The sequence below is a fragment of the Belonocnema kinseyi genome, chromosome 8 (assembly GCF_010883055.1).
Source record: "Belonocnema kinseyi isolate 2016_QV_RU_SX_M_011 chromosome 8, B_treatae_v1, whole genome shotgun sequence".
Taxonomy (NCBI): Eukaryota; Metazoa; Arthropoda; class Insecta; order Hymenoptera; family Cynipidae; genus Belonocnema; species Belonocnema kinseyi.
This window is the reverse complement of record NC_046664.1, coordinates 92038655-92059866: the sequence shown is the minus strand read 5'-3', so window position 1 is coordinate 92059866 and position 21212 is coordinate 92038655. Positions and strand designations below refer to the sequence as shown.

Below are 21212 nucleotides of genomic sequence, written 5' to 3'. Positions count from 1 at the left end.
GTGAGGCATAAATATATTTTTAATATATTGTTTTAAAAATCTTTTAAAAGTATAGCATTTAATGACAAACTCCATTTATGCTGATTATTTTCTAGTATCAAAAAGAGTTTTAATTAGTTAAAATCAGATGAAAAGAAAGAAATTGGCGTTATCGATTACTGAGATATTTACCTTATTATATTATACTGAAAAAATCAAAGTGAAAGTGCTAACTACCAAGCACAATTTATAACAAGAACTCTTTAGAAATTTATTTAGATTGAATGATAAGGAAAAATGTTTGACAGGAGATTCCTCAACGAAGAGAAGGTGTAAGATTTGCGATGCAAAATTATTCTTTTAGAATAGATTTGGTTTTTATTCTGGCTAGATTATAAATGATGTTTTTGGCGCTCTCGAAGCGCCGATTAGGAACTTGAATAGTGTACACACGAGATGGAATTCCCAAAATTCACTCACCGAACCAAGACTCAGGATATGTAATTCGACAAACGTTTACACGACATCGGGATCCATACAAAATAGCGGTCGTTTCTTAAAATCTTTCTTACTGTTTATGTCTAATCCAACTTAGATTACGTTTTGGCAAGATCGGGATTCATGAGATAAAAAATAAGTGTTCTGAGTAGGTTATTGAATATCAGTCATAATCGATTTTATTTTCCATAAGATCGGACATACTAGAAATATTCATACAGTACTTTTTACATAGCCTCGCCGCAAATAATATCGGGAGAAAAATCGAAGAACATCGTCGCTTGAACGAATCGTTATTTGTAGGGATACCGACTATTGTAAACAACTATTCCTTCATATCGATATTATAATATTTATAAGTTACATCTAATCAATAGTATATGCAATTTGCGCTGATCTGCTGTACAATTGCTCCGTCGCTTGATCGCGAGGCGTATTTTTCTTTCACTTAATACTTAGCGTCTAAAGTTTTTGGTATTTGCTGAATAACGTTATTATCATCGTTAAGACGTAACAATTTGGTATACATTCATCGAATCGCATAATTAGTGTCTACTATACAAGTATCTACAGGATATCATACGCGATCCGCGAAAGATCTTTACAAGCCGTTACGAGTGCGATGTCGTAAGCTTCCTGATAGCTCGTTTATGTTATATACTCTAGTGAAGATTAAGTGCCTTAGGAGAAATTCATATGGGTCCTTGCGAGATTAACTTCGGAATCTCGACTTCTCATCTATTTCCAACGAGCTTTCAACCCAATCATCACAGTCACAGTATTATAAATATACATCTCTTGAAAAACCTATGAACAACGGTTGGATGATTAGGTATGATGGAATTGCAAAGGAGATCACAACACCTCCCCTGGCATGAAAGTCGCCTTCGTCTTAAAGATATTGCAATTGAGAATCTATACATACAGCCCAATGTTCATAATCAACATCGGATCGTGTAATTCGGATGGTTGAGTGTTAATCGTCCAATTGATAAAAACTCGTGGCGAATTTTTTGTGAAATTTGTTGGTAACGCTCTTGCCAGTGGCTTTAGTTAAGAACTTTTTTGTTATTGGTCATCAACAAATGAACTACAACTTGTCCTTAACTAGTTCTTACATTAACAACGACCACGATCTCTCAAATTTATTAGACAGTCACCTTCTGCTGAATTTTCTCACTGACCCCGATTCTCGTCCTTCGGAAACGTTAGAGATTGAGACCCAGCAGCAATGGAATTCGATGCCCAGTCAAACAAAGGTAAGTACCCAGTAGTGGAGGAGTGTTGCCAGTACCCAGCAAATCCTCCTCCAGTATAGGGTCCAGAACCGCCAACCCCGATCCCAAGACCGACGCCGATTCCACTTCCCAGGTTTGTTGATCCCGATCCCGTCCCCGTATCGTTTCCCAAGTCCAATCGGTCTTCTTCGATCTTGTGGTCCGTCGTGGTACCCTCTTCGTCGTACACCATGTAGTGTTGCGGGGATGCCATAGAAGATGGCGTTGACGACAGGGCTGGTGAAGCGACGGACCGAGGCCTGTGTCACTCCGGCTCCCGAAGAGGATCTCCGTTCTGGGTGGTACCACCGACTACTTGACTATTACTCAACGAATTTGCCGTTGTTGATGGGACCACTCGATGATGGGGGCTTGTTGCAGCCCCCACTTCTCCTCAAACTTGGGTTCTAGCCGTGGAGTTAGCGTGTTCTGGTCCAGGAGAGTGAGCGTTGGTGGCTCCAGAGGTCAAAGCATACTGACAGGCACTCAATCCACCCCCAGATGATGCTCTAGAGCTGACGGGGCTTATACTTCCGGTATTCGTAATATTGCTGACTCCAGTGATGAAACTGGTACAGTATCCACTGCTATGTTCTTTTGCCTTTCGCCGAAGGGTTGCTAGACTACTGGAGGTGACAGTGTATGGCTCCGTTGGAGCTCCTGTCCGATGATGTGGATTGTAGACCGGCGGCCCGTAGGGATGTGGACCAGCGGGTGGTCCATAAGGACAGGTTGCTCCGGATGCTGCAACCGGCGAGCCGGTGACTCCTAAACTGGAGCCCATGCCTGGAATCATTGAGGATGCTGCCTGGCCTACAGAGACAGACATACCACCCACGTGGCTTCCTGCTAACGAGGTCGCGGAGTTGAAACAGTTCACAGGATTGACTTGAGGGTGGTGATGATGAGATGCAGTTGGCACTACGGAGCCTAGGGTGTTCACTGACCATGGAAAGCTTTTGGTGTTTAGTGGAGATGGTACTTTGGAAGCCCAGTTGTTGTAGGAACTATAGTTATAGAGTGATTCCGCGTCGGGGAATGGCTGACCTATGAACGTGTTCAGGGCACCTGCGCCAATACCGGGCCTGAAGTCGGCTGATCCTGCACCCATTACACGCTCGCGCTTCCTGAACTTTGCTCTCCTGTTCTTGAACCATACCTTAAACAGAAATGTTGTATTGATTAAATTACATTTTTGTGGAAGATCAAATCATACACTCTAAATATTTCTGAGGGATTGGAATAATGCGAAACAATTTCGAGGGATATTGAAATTTATTTGTAAGAAGCGAAGGTAATAATAATCGTGCTTCGTAGGCAGTTCTCTCTTCATCTTTTTCTGTCTTACTCTCGTCAAATTTATACGAATCGACCTCCGAGTATTATTCATGTACAAGGCAAGGTAAGGCAAGGCAAGTCGAGCCGGCGCACCGAGACAAATGGCAAGGAAGCCCCTCGAGCTCGCTTCTATCCTAAAATATGACGGCGTTAATTCAAGGCAGCACTGGCGCTCGATACCGCCGCTCTCCTGCACACGTACATGAAGGGTAGTTTCCAACTTCGTCAGCCGTTTCCACCCTCCGAGCAGCCCCTAGGTCGCCCGTCAACCTCCAACTACCCGCCTCTTTACTTTCACAGCCTCCGCCCGACTCACCCCCAACAATTATACGGGTGGTTGCGTTCAGATACACGTCGATCTCGCGTAAGTATAAGCGGTAAGCAGCTGGAAAACGACGGGTTTGCTAAGGTTAGGTTAGAAGAAACCATCGAGCTCACTGGAGGAAGAATGGAAGCCAGAAGAAGAAAGAAAGTGGGTTGGGGGTCGTCGCAAGATGGATGGCCTTACGATCACGTTGCGGAAACGCTAAGAGGCGCGACGAGTCATTGAAAGTGGGGTAAAGGCTAATGAAGAGTAATGCCTCGACTTCCACAGGTAAGATCTTTCAGGTCACTACGTTTCCTCTATATAGTCTCAAACTAATCAATTTTTTTTACAATACTTTACATGAATCTCAAACTGGATTTGTCCTTATCTTTTGCACACAAAAAAAACGTTCAAGGCCAATAAACTTAACTGGTATCTCTATTAGTTGATCAGAGTTGTGGTGATCCACCTCGTACCTACTTAGCAATTTACAGGTCCCAGTACGACTTCAGAACGTGACTACCTACTTTGTTTCTAAGGGTGATTGTGGTTGAACCAATATGTCAGAGATGCCGGGATACACGAAGTTGTAAAATCGACCAAGAAGAGAGACGGACAACAGAGGGGGATAGGAGAGGAGGAGAGCAAGAGGGAATGCGAGATTCCGCCGCTCGAGAATCAATAAACTTCTGGAGGTAGCTATGGAGAAGGGGCTTCGAGCCTCGCACACGCAAGACCGCACCCGTAAACTTTAACGACATCGCAAAATCTCCGCACCAGGGCTAGCAATGGCGGTTCGTAGGTCGTAAAGTTGATAAATGAACTTTCAAATTTTGAAGAGACGTACAAACTACTATTTGTCCATTTACTCCTTTCCTTGCGGTTTTATCAGGATGGCTAATAATAATTTCATTACATTTTTCGCTACATCTTTAGATATAGACTATTGTCAAAAATATTCAACTTAAACTCAGGAGGAATTTTTGAACCAGGCTGGGGAGTGAATTCTGTTGGGAATCTGTGCACTGTGTAGCGATAATGAACGAGCGTGAGGTCGGAATGGGATGCGATAAATCGAATTCAATGTTTTTCGCTTGAAGCAGAGCGCTCGAACAATGGTTTCGGCGTCACGTCAAGCGAGCAATAAAACCTCATCGAATCACGACCCCCCGTTCGGTCACCGTGTAAGCTTCGGCATGGCTCAATCTACGGAAGCTTATATAACTGTAATGAGAGACCGCGGCCGGGAGGCTCATCAATCACCCCGCCCTTCGCTAACTTCCCCGTATCATTGTCCTATCCTGGCACGCTATACGGGATAGACGGCCGAACCCAGTGGACCATTCGATTTGATCCCGAGCCTTCGTGTCAAAAGCCGTACAATCGAATAACGATTACTTAGCCAAGACATTCCACAATGCACTGCCTTCTTTCCTTCCTTGAAGACTAACAGGTTGTCGAAAGTAATAAATGTGCCCAAGTGGTTAATTCCCTTGCACATTTAGTTTTGTCAAATTATTTTATTTATTACTCCAATAGATTTCTTTCAGATTAGAGAGTTATATGTCAGAAAGATCAATAATATTTTGAGTGTGCAAGATGTGACACATTCCCCCCACAGTTCGAGTATTGGAGAGAAATTAGCCATGTTCGAATTATGGTGAGAGGTGTCACGTCTACGGAAGATTGCACAAACATGGTTTCGCTAAGTAAATTATTAAATCAATATTGTGGATATTGATATTTGCAGTAACCTTGAGGAAATCATGAACAAATAAAAAAGTGGGTGATTTTAGTCGAGTACCGAATACTTAGAATCGGCCAATATCCACATTTATAAGATCATCATAAGGTCCATTGATGGTCAAACTTTCCCAAGCTCTGAAGTTGAAATAATCTTTCGATTTCCTTTTCCAAAAGAAAAACTTATTCGCACGTACTATTCTTTGGGTCTCGAGATATAGAGAGTGAATCATGTACTGCATAGTTTCGAATCAGAAACGGAATGAGCTGAAGAAGTTTTTCCGCGGCTTGGAATTCAGAATGGGGATCGAGGCTGCGTTCAGATGTGTAGGAAGATGGGGGAGAATGAGGAGGATGATGAGAAAGGGAGGTAGAGGGCGAGTTGGAAACGGGTAAAGAGGGGTCGAAGGGTAGAGGGTAGAGGGAGGAACGAGGTGGAGGAGGATAATATTGATCCCCTCGTAGCCCCGCCTCTCCTTTCCCAGCGACGCCATCATTATATTATCCACCATCCCTCCATCTACTCGATGTGTGCGCACACCTACGGTCGCAACCCTACGCGTCCTCAAACCTTCTTTGGGTTTTCTACCTTTTCCCTTCTAGTTGCCAAGATCCTATTTTCTTTCTACTTTTTGACCCCCTACTGCCCCCTTCTCTCTTATTTCATCGAAGAAACCCTCAAAGGAGTATTTCGCGGCTGCAGCCAAAAACAAAGCAAACTAAGCAGAGTAGGTAAAGCCGGTATGTGGGAGGCAGCGACGCGCGGCGCCACTTCATTAAAAATAAATTCCGTGAAGGAGCCGCCGGATATCCAGGGCTTCGCCAAGGATTTGACGCCGCAAGACCCCACGTCGGAGTGCGCCAGTATCCATAACTCGTAGCCACCCTTGTACCTTTCCAGCACATCACGACCATCCGCAAACCTACTTCTAAGTCACTTTCTCGGATTTTCTTAAGCCAAACTGATAAGGAACAATTTTATTTTAGTTTTAAATATTAGCGTAAAATTTTACTGAGTGGGTTTACCACTGTAAGGAATTAGTTTTAGCTTTTATTCTGCAATTGGTGTAGAACTGAAAATTGATTAATTTATCATTTAGAATGTAATTGAGAACAGGGCTTTAGTGTCCTGGCTAATGGCGAATGAGAGTATTAAGGCACTCTTATTAATAACATTAACAATAAAATGTTAATAAAATTGTGAGTTTTAAACCAAGTTGGAAAGATTGCATTGAAGGTTTGGTAAGTCTTGACGACATTGAATACTATTTTTCCTTAAACATAAAGTTTGGGGACTATGGGTCGATTTTAGATGAGACCAGAGAATATCAAAGAACTTATACGACAAGTTTATATTAAATACATTAAAAACCGTAATCGGTTACATTCAAAGTCTTTAAACATAAAATATTAGTTTGAAGTTATAGACTCTTATTTTGAAAAGCTTCCAAATTGTTCCAACGAAAACTTCAATGTTGTAATTTCTCTGATTTCAAATTGTATATTTTACTTGTTAAATCACGCCTTTTTTATCTTTCAATGTTTCACGATATAAAATTTAATCAATTGAATTTATCAAGTTAAAATATTAAACAATTTTTGAAATCGTCAAGACTGAGAGATTTTAAAAACATTAACTTAAAATAAAAATTTTAAAATGTTAAAAAATTTAATAATTTCATGAAGAATATTGAATTATTCATTATTTTTGTAATGTTATAGGAATTTACATGATTATCATAATCTAAAATAATGACACTTGATACTCATGACTACTGGTAGTACCAATAGTATATTATGCACCATTATGGATGAGAAGAGGGACTTTATTTACAAAATGATGAAAAAATAAGCAAGTCAATAAAGCCCCTCTCCCGCATGATTCATACGATACTTTTTATAATAAATTCATGGATATGGCCGTCTTTTTATGCCTATTTAAGGTCATAGGTATGTACTGACTGTTACATATAAGCTCATAGATATATAACGGCCATTATATGCCTATGAGCCGAAAAGGGTATCTTCATGGTTCGCTTCACAGGCATTTTGATATATCTAGCTTTCGGTTTAGCTACTCGCGGTTTTGGAATTCCTAGAAGTTCTGGCCCAAGGAAGTTCCTCAGCGTGCGGAGCGAGAGACGGTTGCGACTCTTGCCTGAAAATGCCAGCAGCGTAGTAGAAAGCTGAAGTGCGTGGGTACGCACATACGAATATTGCGCAATATTATGGATTCCAATTGAAAACGATTCAAACGGCCCTGACTGTTAACGTTTCGATTTCCCCGATTTAGCAGAAATGTTACTTGCAGGCAACCTCCGGAATGTGGCTAAACTGAACATCGGGTGTTACGAATAGTTAAATGGCAAGTTTACAAAATCTGTGTGGGGCCATTAAAGTAATACGTCAAACTTTTTGCTGACATCCCCCCCCCCCTTCACAACGCTTTTCCTATAATGAGTGTATGTAATCTTAACTAGGGTTACTAAACGTCCTCTTTTGGGAGGACATGTCTTCCTTTACGGCCTTGTCCTCCAGAATCCTCCCTCCGTTTCAAATTGGGTAAGACTCAAAATTTTCCGCCTGCTTTCCGCCAAGCAGTGCATAATACCAGGCACCTATGGTGAACCTACCCAGTAGGCCCAAATAAAATAAACTCATTATACTTAACATTCTTGGTTTGAATTATTTTAAATTTAAATAACCTGCATTTAATGTGTTAATAAGTTAAGGTTAGGTTTGGAAATTTTCATGTGTCCTTTCATACTGTGAAGAAATGGTAACCCTATCTTAACATACTGGTGTAACGCTCGTGGTGACCCTCTCCTCCTAAAGACGTTGCGTTATTTTAAACGGCCCTTGTGTAAAACAATAAATATGTGCAGAAAAGGTTTAATTTTATAATTACTTCTGATTATTTCAGTACGTAAAATATTTAGTACCTTATCTAAACAAAACTTTGTTTCTTAATGAGTTTTTTCCTGAACAGTTGACAAGAATAAAAATGTTTTTAAAAAAATAATGGTTGTAATTTAAAATAAGAATTAGAATTTGTCGGATGAAATAAAATCGGTTTATAAAAATGAAATAAGTAAGGGTAACCAGATTAATTACAGAAACAATTGTTAATGTTATAGTATACATATAAGGGGCATGTAGTAACATGTTTACTTTTTGGATAATACATCAGGTATAACAAGAAAAATCATCGATTACAATGTATACAATGTACATTGTACATTGTACTCGCCGAACGAAAAATCAGTAGATATTCTTTATTCGTCGGCCGGCACAGCTCAATATCGGTGTCCTTTCATGTTAACAGCTTGTACATAAATAGCTCTGTCAGCGATAACAGATAAGCGAACCTAATCTTGATCTACCATTTTAATCTGTCTTCCAAGTTGTTTTGCTAGAGGAATTTTTGACGAACGGCTGAAACTGCCATATCGTTCTCTTGAAACCGATATTGTAATTTATGAGCCTCTATCAAAGCAATCTTTACCCGGAAAAGAGTGCGGATGTAATTCCATCTACATTAATTTCTATTTTTAAAAAATGCAAAACTTATGTTTTCGAAACTGTACCCTCGAAATTTGAATCAATAAGAAATTGGTCACTAAATCAAATTAGTAAAAATGTTCATTGATGAGCAGTGAATTCTGACTGATTTAATTTCAGAGAGTGGAAAAGACTAACAAGTAGACGCTTAGGTACACAAGGTGTTCAAGAGATTTGATAAAGCGACTAATTCTCAAGTAAATTGTTATACGACTTCTAGATATTTATTTTTCGGTCATAAAACTCGAACATCTTCATTGAAGAGAGTTTTTTGGAGCAAAATACTTATTAAAGATATTAATTCATCCATAGCACTCTTGTTTTATTACCGAAAAAAGTCTGTAGAGTCCTATAAAAATTTACCTGGCAATTAGTGGTTTTGTTATCAAATTCTCTTGTGTACCTAAGCGCTGGTTTGTTAGCCTTTTCTATCTTTCGCAAATAAGGTTCGTCTGGTTTCATCACCCAGATTCATAAAGGGTATAGTGAGATGAGTAAGGTAAAAATGGCCCTAAGCCTTTTTGGTTCTTAACTAAATATGTAGGTGTCCACTGGTGTAGGAAATTTTTTTTGCCGAATTTCAGCCCTTGATAATGTAATTTTTATATATTTTCTCGGTGCTTAGTGTTTAATATTAAACGTCCAACATTCAAGTCTCAGAATTTAACTTGACCAAAAATTCTGCTTGAAATATTCCCTTCTATAAAATAAATGCGGTTTAAAGGTCTTTTTTATTTTAGAGTTGAAAAAATATCCCCTGAACCAAATTTAAAGACTTGTCTTGGATGAAGGTATTCACTAAGGACTTTCGAAAGTGATTTAATATGTCAAAAATTTCATTTTTAAAAAGTGGTACCATGAAAATGCCATTTTCCGTACTTTATTGCAATAGGGGTGGAAAAAATCACACTCATTTTTGTACTGATAGTCACTTTCGATGGATTTTGCATGTAGTATATCAATCCGTTGGATAAATCACCTCTATATTTTAATAAATCAGAAAAATTGAAGTATTCCTGTCTTAAGTGTCAAGTTATCTCAATATAAAACTGCTTTTTTAAATTTATTTATGTTTCTAATTTTTATTCAAGCAGGAAGAAATTTATCGATATAAGACAGCTTATATTATTTTCTTATTCTCTGCATGATTAAAAAGTCGTATAGACTATAAGATTATTCTTAACAATAAAGCGATTATATATAAGTTAAGATACAATCACTGCACAGTGCAAAATGCACATCTGCAATGTATTTGAAAGTGCAAGTACAAGACACTCACGGATGTCAGATTGCCTTTGATAGATTGAATAAAGTGCAGACTGTTGACGGTGCAGAATTATAATTTTCTTGTTCTGAATCATCTCAATGCAACGACGAACTGCGAAAATTTGTCATTTAATCAAGACATTGATAAGGAATTTCAATGCGATTTGATGAAACTGGTATCAAAAGATAATGTTCCATTGTCTTCAGATTTATTGGATCCAGGTTTGGTGACACTAGGGTTATTTTTTATTATAATCTTTTATTAATATAATCTTTTTATTATTTTTGTTACTTTGATTAGAACAATAACATTACAAATTTCACTTGTAGATTTAAAAAAATTATTTTATTTAACTGTGATAAGGATTACTGATCAACAAATTATAGATTATTGTTGACAAAAATCGACCAATTGCAAAATCCAGTGAGCAGCTTATTTTCCCGATAGCCTGAAAGGTTCTAGAAATAATCCCAGAAATAATCCCAGAAAATAATCCCAGAAAATAATCCCTTGAATATGCTTAAATTCCCTCAAATTCACTAAATTACTTTAAATTTAATGGAATTCAGTTGGATTCTCTTGAATTCAATTGAATTTTTTTGACCTTACTCAAATTTATTTTGAATTCACTTCGAAAGAAATTTCAGCGAATATCAAACATAATTTAAGAACAATTATTCGCTTAAAAATAATTGTTTTAAAAGGATTTCTAATACTTTTTTTGTGAGTATCTGAGAAATTTCTGCGCCATCGATAAATTAAGACAATCGTTTGAATCAGCGTTAACAAATCTATCGAATTTATGTATCACTTTTTGACACTGAGAAAAACATTTATCTATAGAACCAAAATAAGTAAATTATATTGAACCAAAATAATTTTTTTTTAATCAAATAAACTTTTTGTTGATTGAGAGCCAATGAATATTTTTCTTTGTTTCCAAGAAATTTTCTTTAAATCAGAGAATCTTTTTTCTGAGTGTAGATTACATTTTGTTGACTAGCCTATTATTTTTTTATTGAGTTTTCTTCAGAAATAATACTTCATCGCTTTTCTACATTACATATATTTCAGTGAAAAATGGAAGTTTTAAAATTAAAATTGGGTTCTTCTTGAAAAAAGATCTTTCTCTTTCGCCCCACTGGGAATCAAACCACAGAACTTAATTTTAAATAATGAAAGTTTTGCAATTTTTTGTCCTGAAATTTTATATTCAAATGTTTAAAAAAATTAATTCAAAATAAGTGAATGAAGTATAAACTAAATATTCAATTTTTTAACATTTGAAGATATTATTATAAAAATTAAAAAAATTAAAAAATGTATTAGTTCAACAAATGTTAATTTTTGTTTTGTTAGTGTTATTCATTTACAAAATAAATCAAAATATATATTTAATATGATTTTCTCAAATAGTTACGTAACATCTTTATATATAATACCAGAAAAAGCTAAAGGGTGCTAGTCAATCGCTATTTCCGTATTTTTTTGTCTCTCCTGCTTAGCATTCCCAAGTTCATTGATCAACTTTCTGACCTTCTTTAAAGATGCTAAAGGGTTAAAAAATGATTTAAGTGTAGATTTTTATTATAAATAAATAATGATATTGTGTCCTATTTGCTTTGAGAAGGATTTGTGTATCTTAAAAGATGCGCGCGTTGAAGATAACGAGCCATGATGGCCGCTAGGATGAATGTGGGGACTCCCCTCGTTCTTATTCTCAGTCTTTTCAACCCCCAATCCACCACCCGACCAGAGACACACACACTTTTGCCTCCCTCTCTGCTTCCTTTGTTTTATTTTCTTTGCTTCCTATCTCTTCTTTCTTTTATTTCGTTTCTTTTCTAACCATTTCCTGTCTCCTTTGTTCTTCTTCCCTCTTTGTTTACTATATCTCGCACCAGCGACGGAATGCCCATAAATCTCACTACACAACGTCGAGATGGATCAGCGAGAACTGCCACGTCCAGTAAACGCTCTGCAAGCGTGAATCGGTACGCATTAGCGAGTTCTGGGTGCATATGATATATATCAGAAAAATAGTGAAAAGATCTGGAAAGTGGATCTGAAGATGAATCGTCATTCCATTTGAATAAGTTCTTCGAGAAAGCTAGTCAATCTTTCACAAATTTTTCTCAGAGCAAGTAACTAACACGACGATACGCAAACAAAGGATATTTTCAGAATATACTTTCTACAACTAAAATTGGCTCAAATTTCGTGATCCAAAAGAAGAAGAAATAAGAGAAATAATATACATATTCTCCGTGTAGAAAAAAATGTAAGGTGAAGCTATATAATCTGAAAAATAGTCGAGTTGAAACAACTAATTCTGAAAATGCTTGAAGTGCAGGATCTCAAAAATTTCAAAATTTAGCTTTATTCAGCCACTCACAGCAAAATTATATATTTCGGATATCCTTAAGAAATTTTGGCAGTATATTGGATATCCTAAAGAATGTCTAAAAAATCTCCCAGGAAATCCGTGGCCTATTCCAAGGACATAGACATTTCCGCCCCATATATGACATTCAAACAATGTCATGCGCGGGATTTATACAATTTTGAAAATGGAATCCAACATTTGTGAAATGCATATTAACTAAAATATGCATAAAGCCTGGAAACATAAAGATTCAAAAACAAACGTTTGATAAAAAACCGCTTTATACAAATCTTGAATATTCGGTTTCCTTGAAGTTCTATCTAGTAGTATGACGGCATTTAGAGATATATTTAAAGGCATTTTTTCGAGAAAAAATGTTTCTTTTTTAAAAACTAGGATTATACTAAAAAATAGGATTATACTAAAATTAGTTAATTCCTTGATTCAGTGAAATTGTTTAGAGCAGAGGAGAATTTCGCCCACTCGATCTAAATATATACAATTTTCTACTCACTATTCAGCCTACAAAGTCATTTTTAATCAGTTTTGAAACCTTTTCCCAGAAGTTACCTCTCCAGAGTTTCTTGGTAACGAAATAAATCTAAATAATGTCACTATTAAGCAGCCAAGTCAAATTGCTCAAACTGTTATGAACAGGATAGAAGATTTATGAAAAAAACTCTCTGTGTAGAACTTCAAGAAGTTGGAGCTAATGAATTTCTCCGAAGTCCAGAAGGGTAGTTTAACTTGATATGAATGCTTGTTTGAACCCTAATATATTGTTCTTCGAAAATAATTTTTTTTTTAACAACGAAATAACTAACTGAGTGTTTAATTTAATGCTTCAGGATTTAAATGGTAAATAAATTGTTGAGTTTTAAACGATACAAAATAAATCCCAAAGATATTATTTATCTGAAGTTAGAAAAAAAGCTGCATTCCATTGAAAACTAAAATGATCAGACAACAGAGAATGTTTATCACGAGAAGGATAAAAATTATCCGCAGACGGATATTTGTAGTTGTCAATTTTTTTTTTGTAACGTTTTTATCCAAACTTCGGATGAATAATATCACTGGGATTTACTGTGTGCATATTCTAATGCTTAAAAAGTATCTAACTGTAATATAAATATAGAAAAAACAAAGAGTAAACTCAACACGAGGGAATCTTCGAGGGTTCTTTAACCGCTCTCAAAAGTTGCCATAGCCGTTTTGATGGAAGATGAGAGTTGAAGGAATAGCACAGCAAAATGAATCAACCTACATTTTCTCGAAAATGAGATTGCTATGTTGAAAATGTTAAATAATAATTCAAATAAACATCCTCACCAAATACATTTTTATATATCCTTTCGATTATGCCAAAAAAGTGTACTTATTGTACCGGGTCTAAACTTACGTGTTTACCATACATTTTGGGTAGCTAAATCCGCTTCCGAAAGCGAAACATTACTATCTCCAGCAGTTTTTGAGAAAATTGAGGGAAAAAGTATGTTTGGCCATTTAGGCTTATGATTTGAGATAATTTAATTGCAAAAGAAATTTGGCGCGCGCATTCGCTTACTACTAATACTACCTGGGACCACGCACACACAAAAAAACCTGTTATCGCTTAAGATAGAACCTGAAGTTCAGGCCCTATTAGAATTATAAAGAAAGTCAGGTGCACGCCCTACGTTCTTTAAAAATATAGAAAAAAGAGAAAATTTTCTAAAAAAATTCCCTCTTCACTTTCTCAAAAGTAGTTGATTTTTTTAATCAAACATTTTGGTCCTCCATTCAGTAAAAAAAATCTAGAAATCGAATTCTTAGTTTTTAATGAAACTAAAAATCAGATTTTATAGAATGTTTTTGATCTCACCTGAAAATCGGCCAGATGTAGGTTTAGTGATTTTGCTGCATTACTCTTCAGTTATGGTTACTGGGATAGATTAGGCTTATAATTTTAAAGACCACAGCTTTATATATTATTAAGAAACTTACAACTGAGGATCATATTTAAATTTGACCCGTACGTCCACGTGAAAGCATAAAATCACCTGTAACACAATTTACACTCGGGTTTTTCCGGGCAGGTTTACCTTACTTTATTTAGATTTTTGTTATTATTATGAAATTGTTCAGTTTTACCACTTAAACCATTATAAAGCAAATTATTATGAATGTTTCAGATAAGAATGATTAGAAACATTTAAATTTAAATGTTTTAATTCTGTTTAATTCTGGATTGCTGCGTTTTTAAAGTGTTCACGATGTTAATAGATGTTTAATTGAAATTGATTGAATTCGGAAAGCTTCCAATAATATATTGTTATTTAATTTTGAAAGCTAGAAGTTTTCAAATATTTCGTATGTTTTTTGAAAATAGTTTACCTGTAAGACAGAAGAATATTGTAAAACTGAAAATTCAAAACGATCATAAAACGAATAGCTTAAAATGAAAACAATTTAAAACGTCTATGATTAAATAAATTTAGATTACAATTTTTTTCTTAATTTGGTCACTTTGAAATTCTGGGAAAATTATGGAACTATGAAGACAATTTGATAGGATCTGAAGCCTGGATATTCAAATAGGCACAGAAAAACATCGCTCCTCCAAAGCGCGCCAAATTCCGTGTAGTTTTGAGTTGCAGCGAAAATGAGACACGAAAAAAAATGAAGACAGAATAAAAATTTACATTGCTTAAAATGAGATGCAACGAAATTCACACTAATGGTTTTCTATAAGGTGTAAACGAGGGACGCAATGAGTATTAGAGCTCAGTGTGGAATACAACGCGAAATTGCGAAACGATACAAAACGGCTCACATACGAAAAGTCGAGGGGTAGATGCGGCAGGGGGTGCAGGAAGGGATGGTCGAGCGAGAGTAGTTTTATAGATTTTTTTATCGGCGTGGAGCGGTGCCGGCGCGGCGGTCCGTATAGAGCAGTACTGGTACCAGTGGGATTCGGATATTCAATGTTGGCGCACCTGTATGGATATTAAATTAACACCCGTAAGCCGCGAGTATTAACAACTTTGCAAAAGATTATAGGAGATTATGAGCTCAAGCGAAACACGTGATTTTTAATGCTGCCTCCGCCCGCTCTGGATCCAGTTCTTCGTAATTTATATATAAATAGTATATACACGATTCAACAATTTGCTTTCCGAGTTATCCAGCTTTCCAGCTCCTTTTTTCAAAAGTCGCATGCAGCAGAAGGTAGACACATTGCTTCTGGGTCGATATTTTGTAGGGTCTGCCCACACAGAAAAAAACCCGAGGTAAAATGCGTTTCAGGTAAAAACGCTGGGGATGATCTGGACATGCAAAAAACTAAAGATCGTCAAAGATAAAATAAAAGATCTCAAAATTTCCATTTTATTTAAACCGATCTTCTTTTCTTCATTACGAGATTACCCTCAGCATCTTTACTTAAAACGGTTTTTACCTTTTGTTTTTTTCTTGTTGTTGCACACCTGCAGATGAAGTAAGCATATGTGCGTTTGTATCCGTGTGAGATAAAAAAAATAGTAATTATAACATCATTATATGATAATAAATATATAGTAAATATGCACAAAAAACCAAAGTGTAAACATTGATTGAGGTAAAAATTCTGAGTAAACTAGGCATGCAAAAAACTAAAGATCGGTAAGGATAAAATAAGAAATTAGTAATCTTTCATTTTACCTTTATTGAACTTAATTTATTTACCATTCGAGAGATCAAACATGGCATTTTTACCTGAATCACTTTTTACCCTTTGTTATATTGGTAAAATGTTTTAAGCAGGCATTTGCAGAAGAAGTCATTGTAAATATAATAATTATTAATGCATCATATAAATAAATAGTTAAAAAAAAGATATTATATAGCTGGATTAAAGATGCTGTAACTCTGAATATATAGCACTAATCAGGTCGGATTAATTTTGAAAGAGCTTTAAAATTTAGAATTCACTGAAAAAACTTGGTTTTCTATTAAAACAAATTTCTGATTTAAAGGGAGCTGCCATAAAAAGCAATCCAACTTTACTTTAAGTTTGGATTTTTAATCACATTTGGAACTGAAAAAGTCACGTAGTTAATTTCAAAATACATATACATCCTGGAATCGAGGTTAAACTTGACTGTTTCAAAATTAAAAATTACCTTATTCGAATATATTTTTATTGTATTGATTTAACTTTTCAGTATTTTTCTGTTTAAACTACACATTTTTCTCCGTAGAAATAGTCTATGTATGTACAGCTAGTAATTTCTCAGGGTACCAAGACGTAACAATACTACCCCATCTGTAAAATTACGCCGAAATCTGAAAATTCACTGAGTGATTTTAAATTCATAATCTCATTTATATTAATTTACTCATATAAATTTTCCACTTGACACGTGAATAAAATAATTTTCATGGTTGAACGTATTTATTTTACATCGCGGACTGTTCTTTCACGCCGTTCCGTGAGGTGAAATTATGACTGGACCGTAAATTTCTGTATGCCGTTCGTAAATTTACTAGCTTATACATTGCGATTCGTAAATACACTGTCCTTTACAAATGAATGTAAAGATTACCTAAGCTTATTTTACAGTTGATGAGATTCATAGCTTGCTTATTAATGCCTCACTTGAAACAAACTCAAACATACGTTCATTGCAAAAGTGCAGTACTTTTCTGTTATTTCTAACGTACGGTAACAATCCTCCAACTAACTCTGATAAAGGACACCAAGAAAAGAAATAAAAGAATGAAACTGGGATTTCAATTTTTTTAAAATGACATTATTAACAGTACGAGTTTACAATAAAAAACCAATTTCAAATGTTCTATAGTTTTTGGCATTTTAAAATGTAGATTTACTATTCTAAAGCTTAGTCATTCAAATTTGCTTAATTTCGAATTAAAAGAGTGCTTCTTATTTAAAATTGTTTAGTTTCAAACACACTCAATTAAAATTTTGGTAATTTTGAAAATTTTTTGAAATATTTGTTGGCCTCAACACAGGACATACAATGTCATCTTAGATAGCCCAATTATAAAAGCACTTTGTGGAGGCGGCGGGAGTCCTCGTAACTGTTTATAGTTTCTTACAGTGGAAGAGGGAGGAAGGTAAAATCTTAGGAAAGTTTCCACATGACCTAGAAAAATTAGTTTGAAGTATAGCCGCCATTTCAGTGATAACAATCACACCACCATATAAGAAGTGAAGATTCGTCGAAAACCTGCTTTGACCACGAAAAGAGGGAGTAGGAAAAATCTGTTGTAACATTGGTGGGAGGTTTAAAACGACCTGAAAAATGCTGATGTAATACTTTAACGATCCCTATCAAACAATTCAATCTACGAAGAAATTAGGTTAATACAACAAAGTTGGCCATGGCCATACTCGCTCAGTTTTTTTAGGAAGAAGAGCGAAAATTTTGCTTCAAGATATGGTCATCACATTCATAGTAGAAGGAACGGCTATTATTTCACATTAAATTTCAATAAAAACTATACGCTAACTGATATTCAATTAAATTTATTTATAAAATTTTAATAAATAAATATATATATATATATAATAATAATAATAAAATAATAATAGAACTACAATATTATCGACCTAGACTTTAATTTAGTAAGAATGTAAAATCTTTTAATTAAAAGGAATTGAGAATAAGTTTTGAAATGCGCTTCTATTTTTAAGTAATGTGATTATTCACTTTATATTTTCAGTTTAAAGGTCTCCCCTACTATAGTAATATAATATAATATGTCATTTTTATTGTAAATGTAGAATGAAAATAATAGATTACTAGAAATAACCTATTTGAATGAAAGAAGAATTTTTTACGAAGAGAAAAATTAAACGATTTTAATTCAAACATAACCTGTGTTGACTAATAATTAATTTTAACGAATAATAGAACAACAATATGTCATTTAAAGTTTTAATAAGCCAACTTATATTAGAGTAACTTAAAAATAAAGATAGTTTATCTCACTAACAAATTAAATAAGATATAATATATAATTTTTAAAAACAGCTAATATGTAGCTGAAATACGACAATCGTTAAAAATCAAAGTTAGATATTGAGTTGCAACACAATTAAATGTTAAAAAAATATATATATATATATATATATATACATATTTTTTTTTAATTTAATTGTGTTGCAACTCAATATCTAACATTGATTTTTAACGATAGTTGCATTTCAGCTACATTTGAGCTGTTTTTAAGAATTATTTATTATATATTATTTAATTTGTTAATGAGATAAACTATCTTTATTTTTAAGTTACTCTCATATAAGTTTGCCTATTAAAACTTTAAATAAAATATTGTTATTCTATTATTCGTATATATTATTCGAAAACAATACAACGCTGCAAACAATTGAAAACTAAAATTATCCGACGGTAAATCATTGTTATCACAAGGTGGATAAGAATTATCCGTCGTCGGATAATTGTGATTTAGCGTGTAGGCATCGCCAAATACGGTATTCCTAACTTTAAAAGTTACCTGCTAACACATTAAATAAAAATTTTTTAAAAATAAAGCACAAGATTCGCCTGCAGTTAGACAATGAATTAAAAATTTCACAAGAGAATGTTGTGATATCATTAACATTCGCCAAACACTGTTAATGATTAAAACATCATTATAATTACTGTATTAGGATATTAAAATTTTTTGGCATACGCACGATGAGAATGTGCCCGCTCAGCAGATTTTTTTTTAAAATTAATTTTAATTTATGGATAGAAGTAAAAAACTGAGACGACAAATTTTATAATTGAATAGATTATAGACAAAATATATATTAACCTTAATTATTTCAATTAAAAAAATGTACTGATCATATTTTGTTCGCTTACGGGCCGTACATAAATTACGTAAAGTTTGGTTTCTTAAATTCTTAATCACGAACCCCCCTTTCCTATGTTTCTTATGTTTCTTAATGCTTGTATTTTCAACAAAAAAGTTCATTTTCAATCCAAATTATTTTTTCTGAACAAAAGAAGACGAATTTTCATCAAATGAATTAATTTTCAATAACATAGTTACATTTTCAATAAAAGGAATGCATTTTCTATACAAAAGCACGAAAATGAAACAGTAACATTTTTATTTAAATAGATTACTTCTCAACCGCCAACGAAACGAATTTTCAATCAAATAAATTAAATTTTAACAAAGTGCTTCAACTTTCGACCAAATAGTAATTTAATTTGGTATTAGGTTGTTCTATCTTCGAGCAGAAAATACGAAGTAAAAATAAAGGCAGACTAGAATTCCATTACTATATTAAGAACAATGCACAAGAAGGTAAACAAAAATTTCTGTTAGGACCAAGGATGGAAAAAAAATAACATTGCAATCGACTCTCTAAGGCATACAGTAAAAAATTCACTATGACTTTAGAATGTAAACTATACACAAAAACTCATTACAATGATATACATTTATGTTAGACAATATTATATAATTCAACAAAAATAATTTACATAATCCACAAATAAAAAAAGTGCGAAATCCCTCAAAGCAAACCCTCGAAAGCGATGAGGGTAACAGAAACGCTGTAAAATAATACATTCTTATTAGCATAAGGAGTCATAAACATTTCACAATAGAATGTTGCAAGATCAGTAAACTATGGAATAGACGTATTTACATAACTGCCCAATCACGGTACTATATTATATATTATTATACTGCGAATGTAATATTAAGTAAATATTTTAACAGTGAATCTTGTAATAAAAATAATATAACAATTATGACACACACACACACACACACACACACATATATATATATATATATATACACAAAATATATGTAATATAATACAATAAAGTACAATAATTTGTTTCAAACTCTAGATTTTTCTTTAAACGTGGACTTTTTACAACCCCTCCCTCCTGACTCCTCTGTCCTCGTTGATTTATTAGATATTTTATGAAAATATTCATATTCTTGGTATTCAAAAGCAAGGTTAGAAGCCAAAAGTAGCTGTGGATTGGCTGGAAATTCTTGAAAACAAAAACTTAATGATACAAGGAATGAAATCCAAACAAAAACAGTCAAAATTTTCTATTCTCTTTTGTTTTTTCGTAAAAGAAATCTACAGGTGCAGGAGAATATGGGTCCAAGTGGATTCAGGCTAGAACCCGCCTCCCGACCCTCGTGAACATTCGTGGACTTTTGACCCCCCTCCCCTGACAATAAACGTCTGCGTGAAATATGGATGGCCCCTCATTTAGAACAGAATGGCTCTAATATGGTCTTAATTAATGGATAATTGAAAATATGTTAGAAAAGTTTAATGGCCGTGCGTAATAATGTAGAATTTTCATGATTTTACAACAAATTTTCCTGGAAAGATGATAAATATGACATCTATAAATTTTATGTCTTAAATGATCCAAGAAATTATTATAATTTTTCTCTGTAAGTATAACGTACATTCTGTTCAGCGTTTCAAACCCCATCCTTCATGAAATCCTGACTACGCCACTGATAATTAGTATTAATTTTTATTTTAATGAGAAGAAACCAGTGCAATGGTGTTTAAGTACTTTTTCAATTGTAATAGGAAAATTCGTCAATGTTCATACTAATAATTATAATAGATTTCACCAGATAGGCAGGCCCGCCAACTGTGCATTTTCAAGAAATGCGTTTTTTACCCTCGTTCCCTTCGAGGGTTTATTTTGATTTAATTAAATACAAACTACTTTCCATATAAATTGTCCTTATCAGCTACTAGATTTCCACCTGAATCTTGTAAACAAATTGTATAATGTGTACATCATCTAAAAAAAGGTTTATGAGCTACCTCGCAAGTAAGCCATCCATGCGTAGCATAAA

General features: G+C 34.5%; 2 protein-coding genes across 2 annotated transcripts in view; both read right to left on the bottom strand.

Moving 5' to 3' along the window:
• Positions 1 to 465: 465 nt before the first annotated feature.
• LOC117178992 lies at positions 466 to 1998 on the bottom strand. Its single transcript, XM_033370594.1, has one exon. It carries the CDS (start codon positions 1966 to 1968, stop codon positions 1654 to 1656), a length of 315 nt encoding a protein of 104 aa, XP_033226485.1. The 5' UTR covers positions 1969 to 1998; the 3' UTR covers positions 466 to 1653.
• The window catches only part of LOC117178601 (pituitary homeobox x), a 71515-nt gene continuing 52300 nt past the window's right edge, over positions 1998 to 21212 (bottom strand). The window contains exon 3 of the mRNA XM_033370026.1: positions 1998 to 2913. Within this exon, the coding sequence (XP_033225917.1) occupies positions 2149 to 2913 (765 nt within the window). The 3' untranslated portion in view covers positions 1998 to 2148. The remainder of the gene's footprint in view (positions 2914 to 21212) is intronic.

What these genes read in the sequence shown, in the direction of transcription:
- LOC117178992 (XM_033370594.1), bottom strand. Translation starts at nt 1,968, where the DNA reads ATGGCATCCCCGCAACACTACATGGTGTACGACGAAGAGGGTACCACG.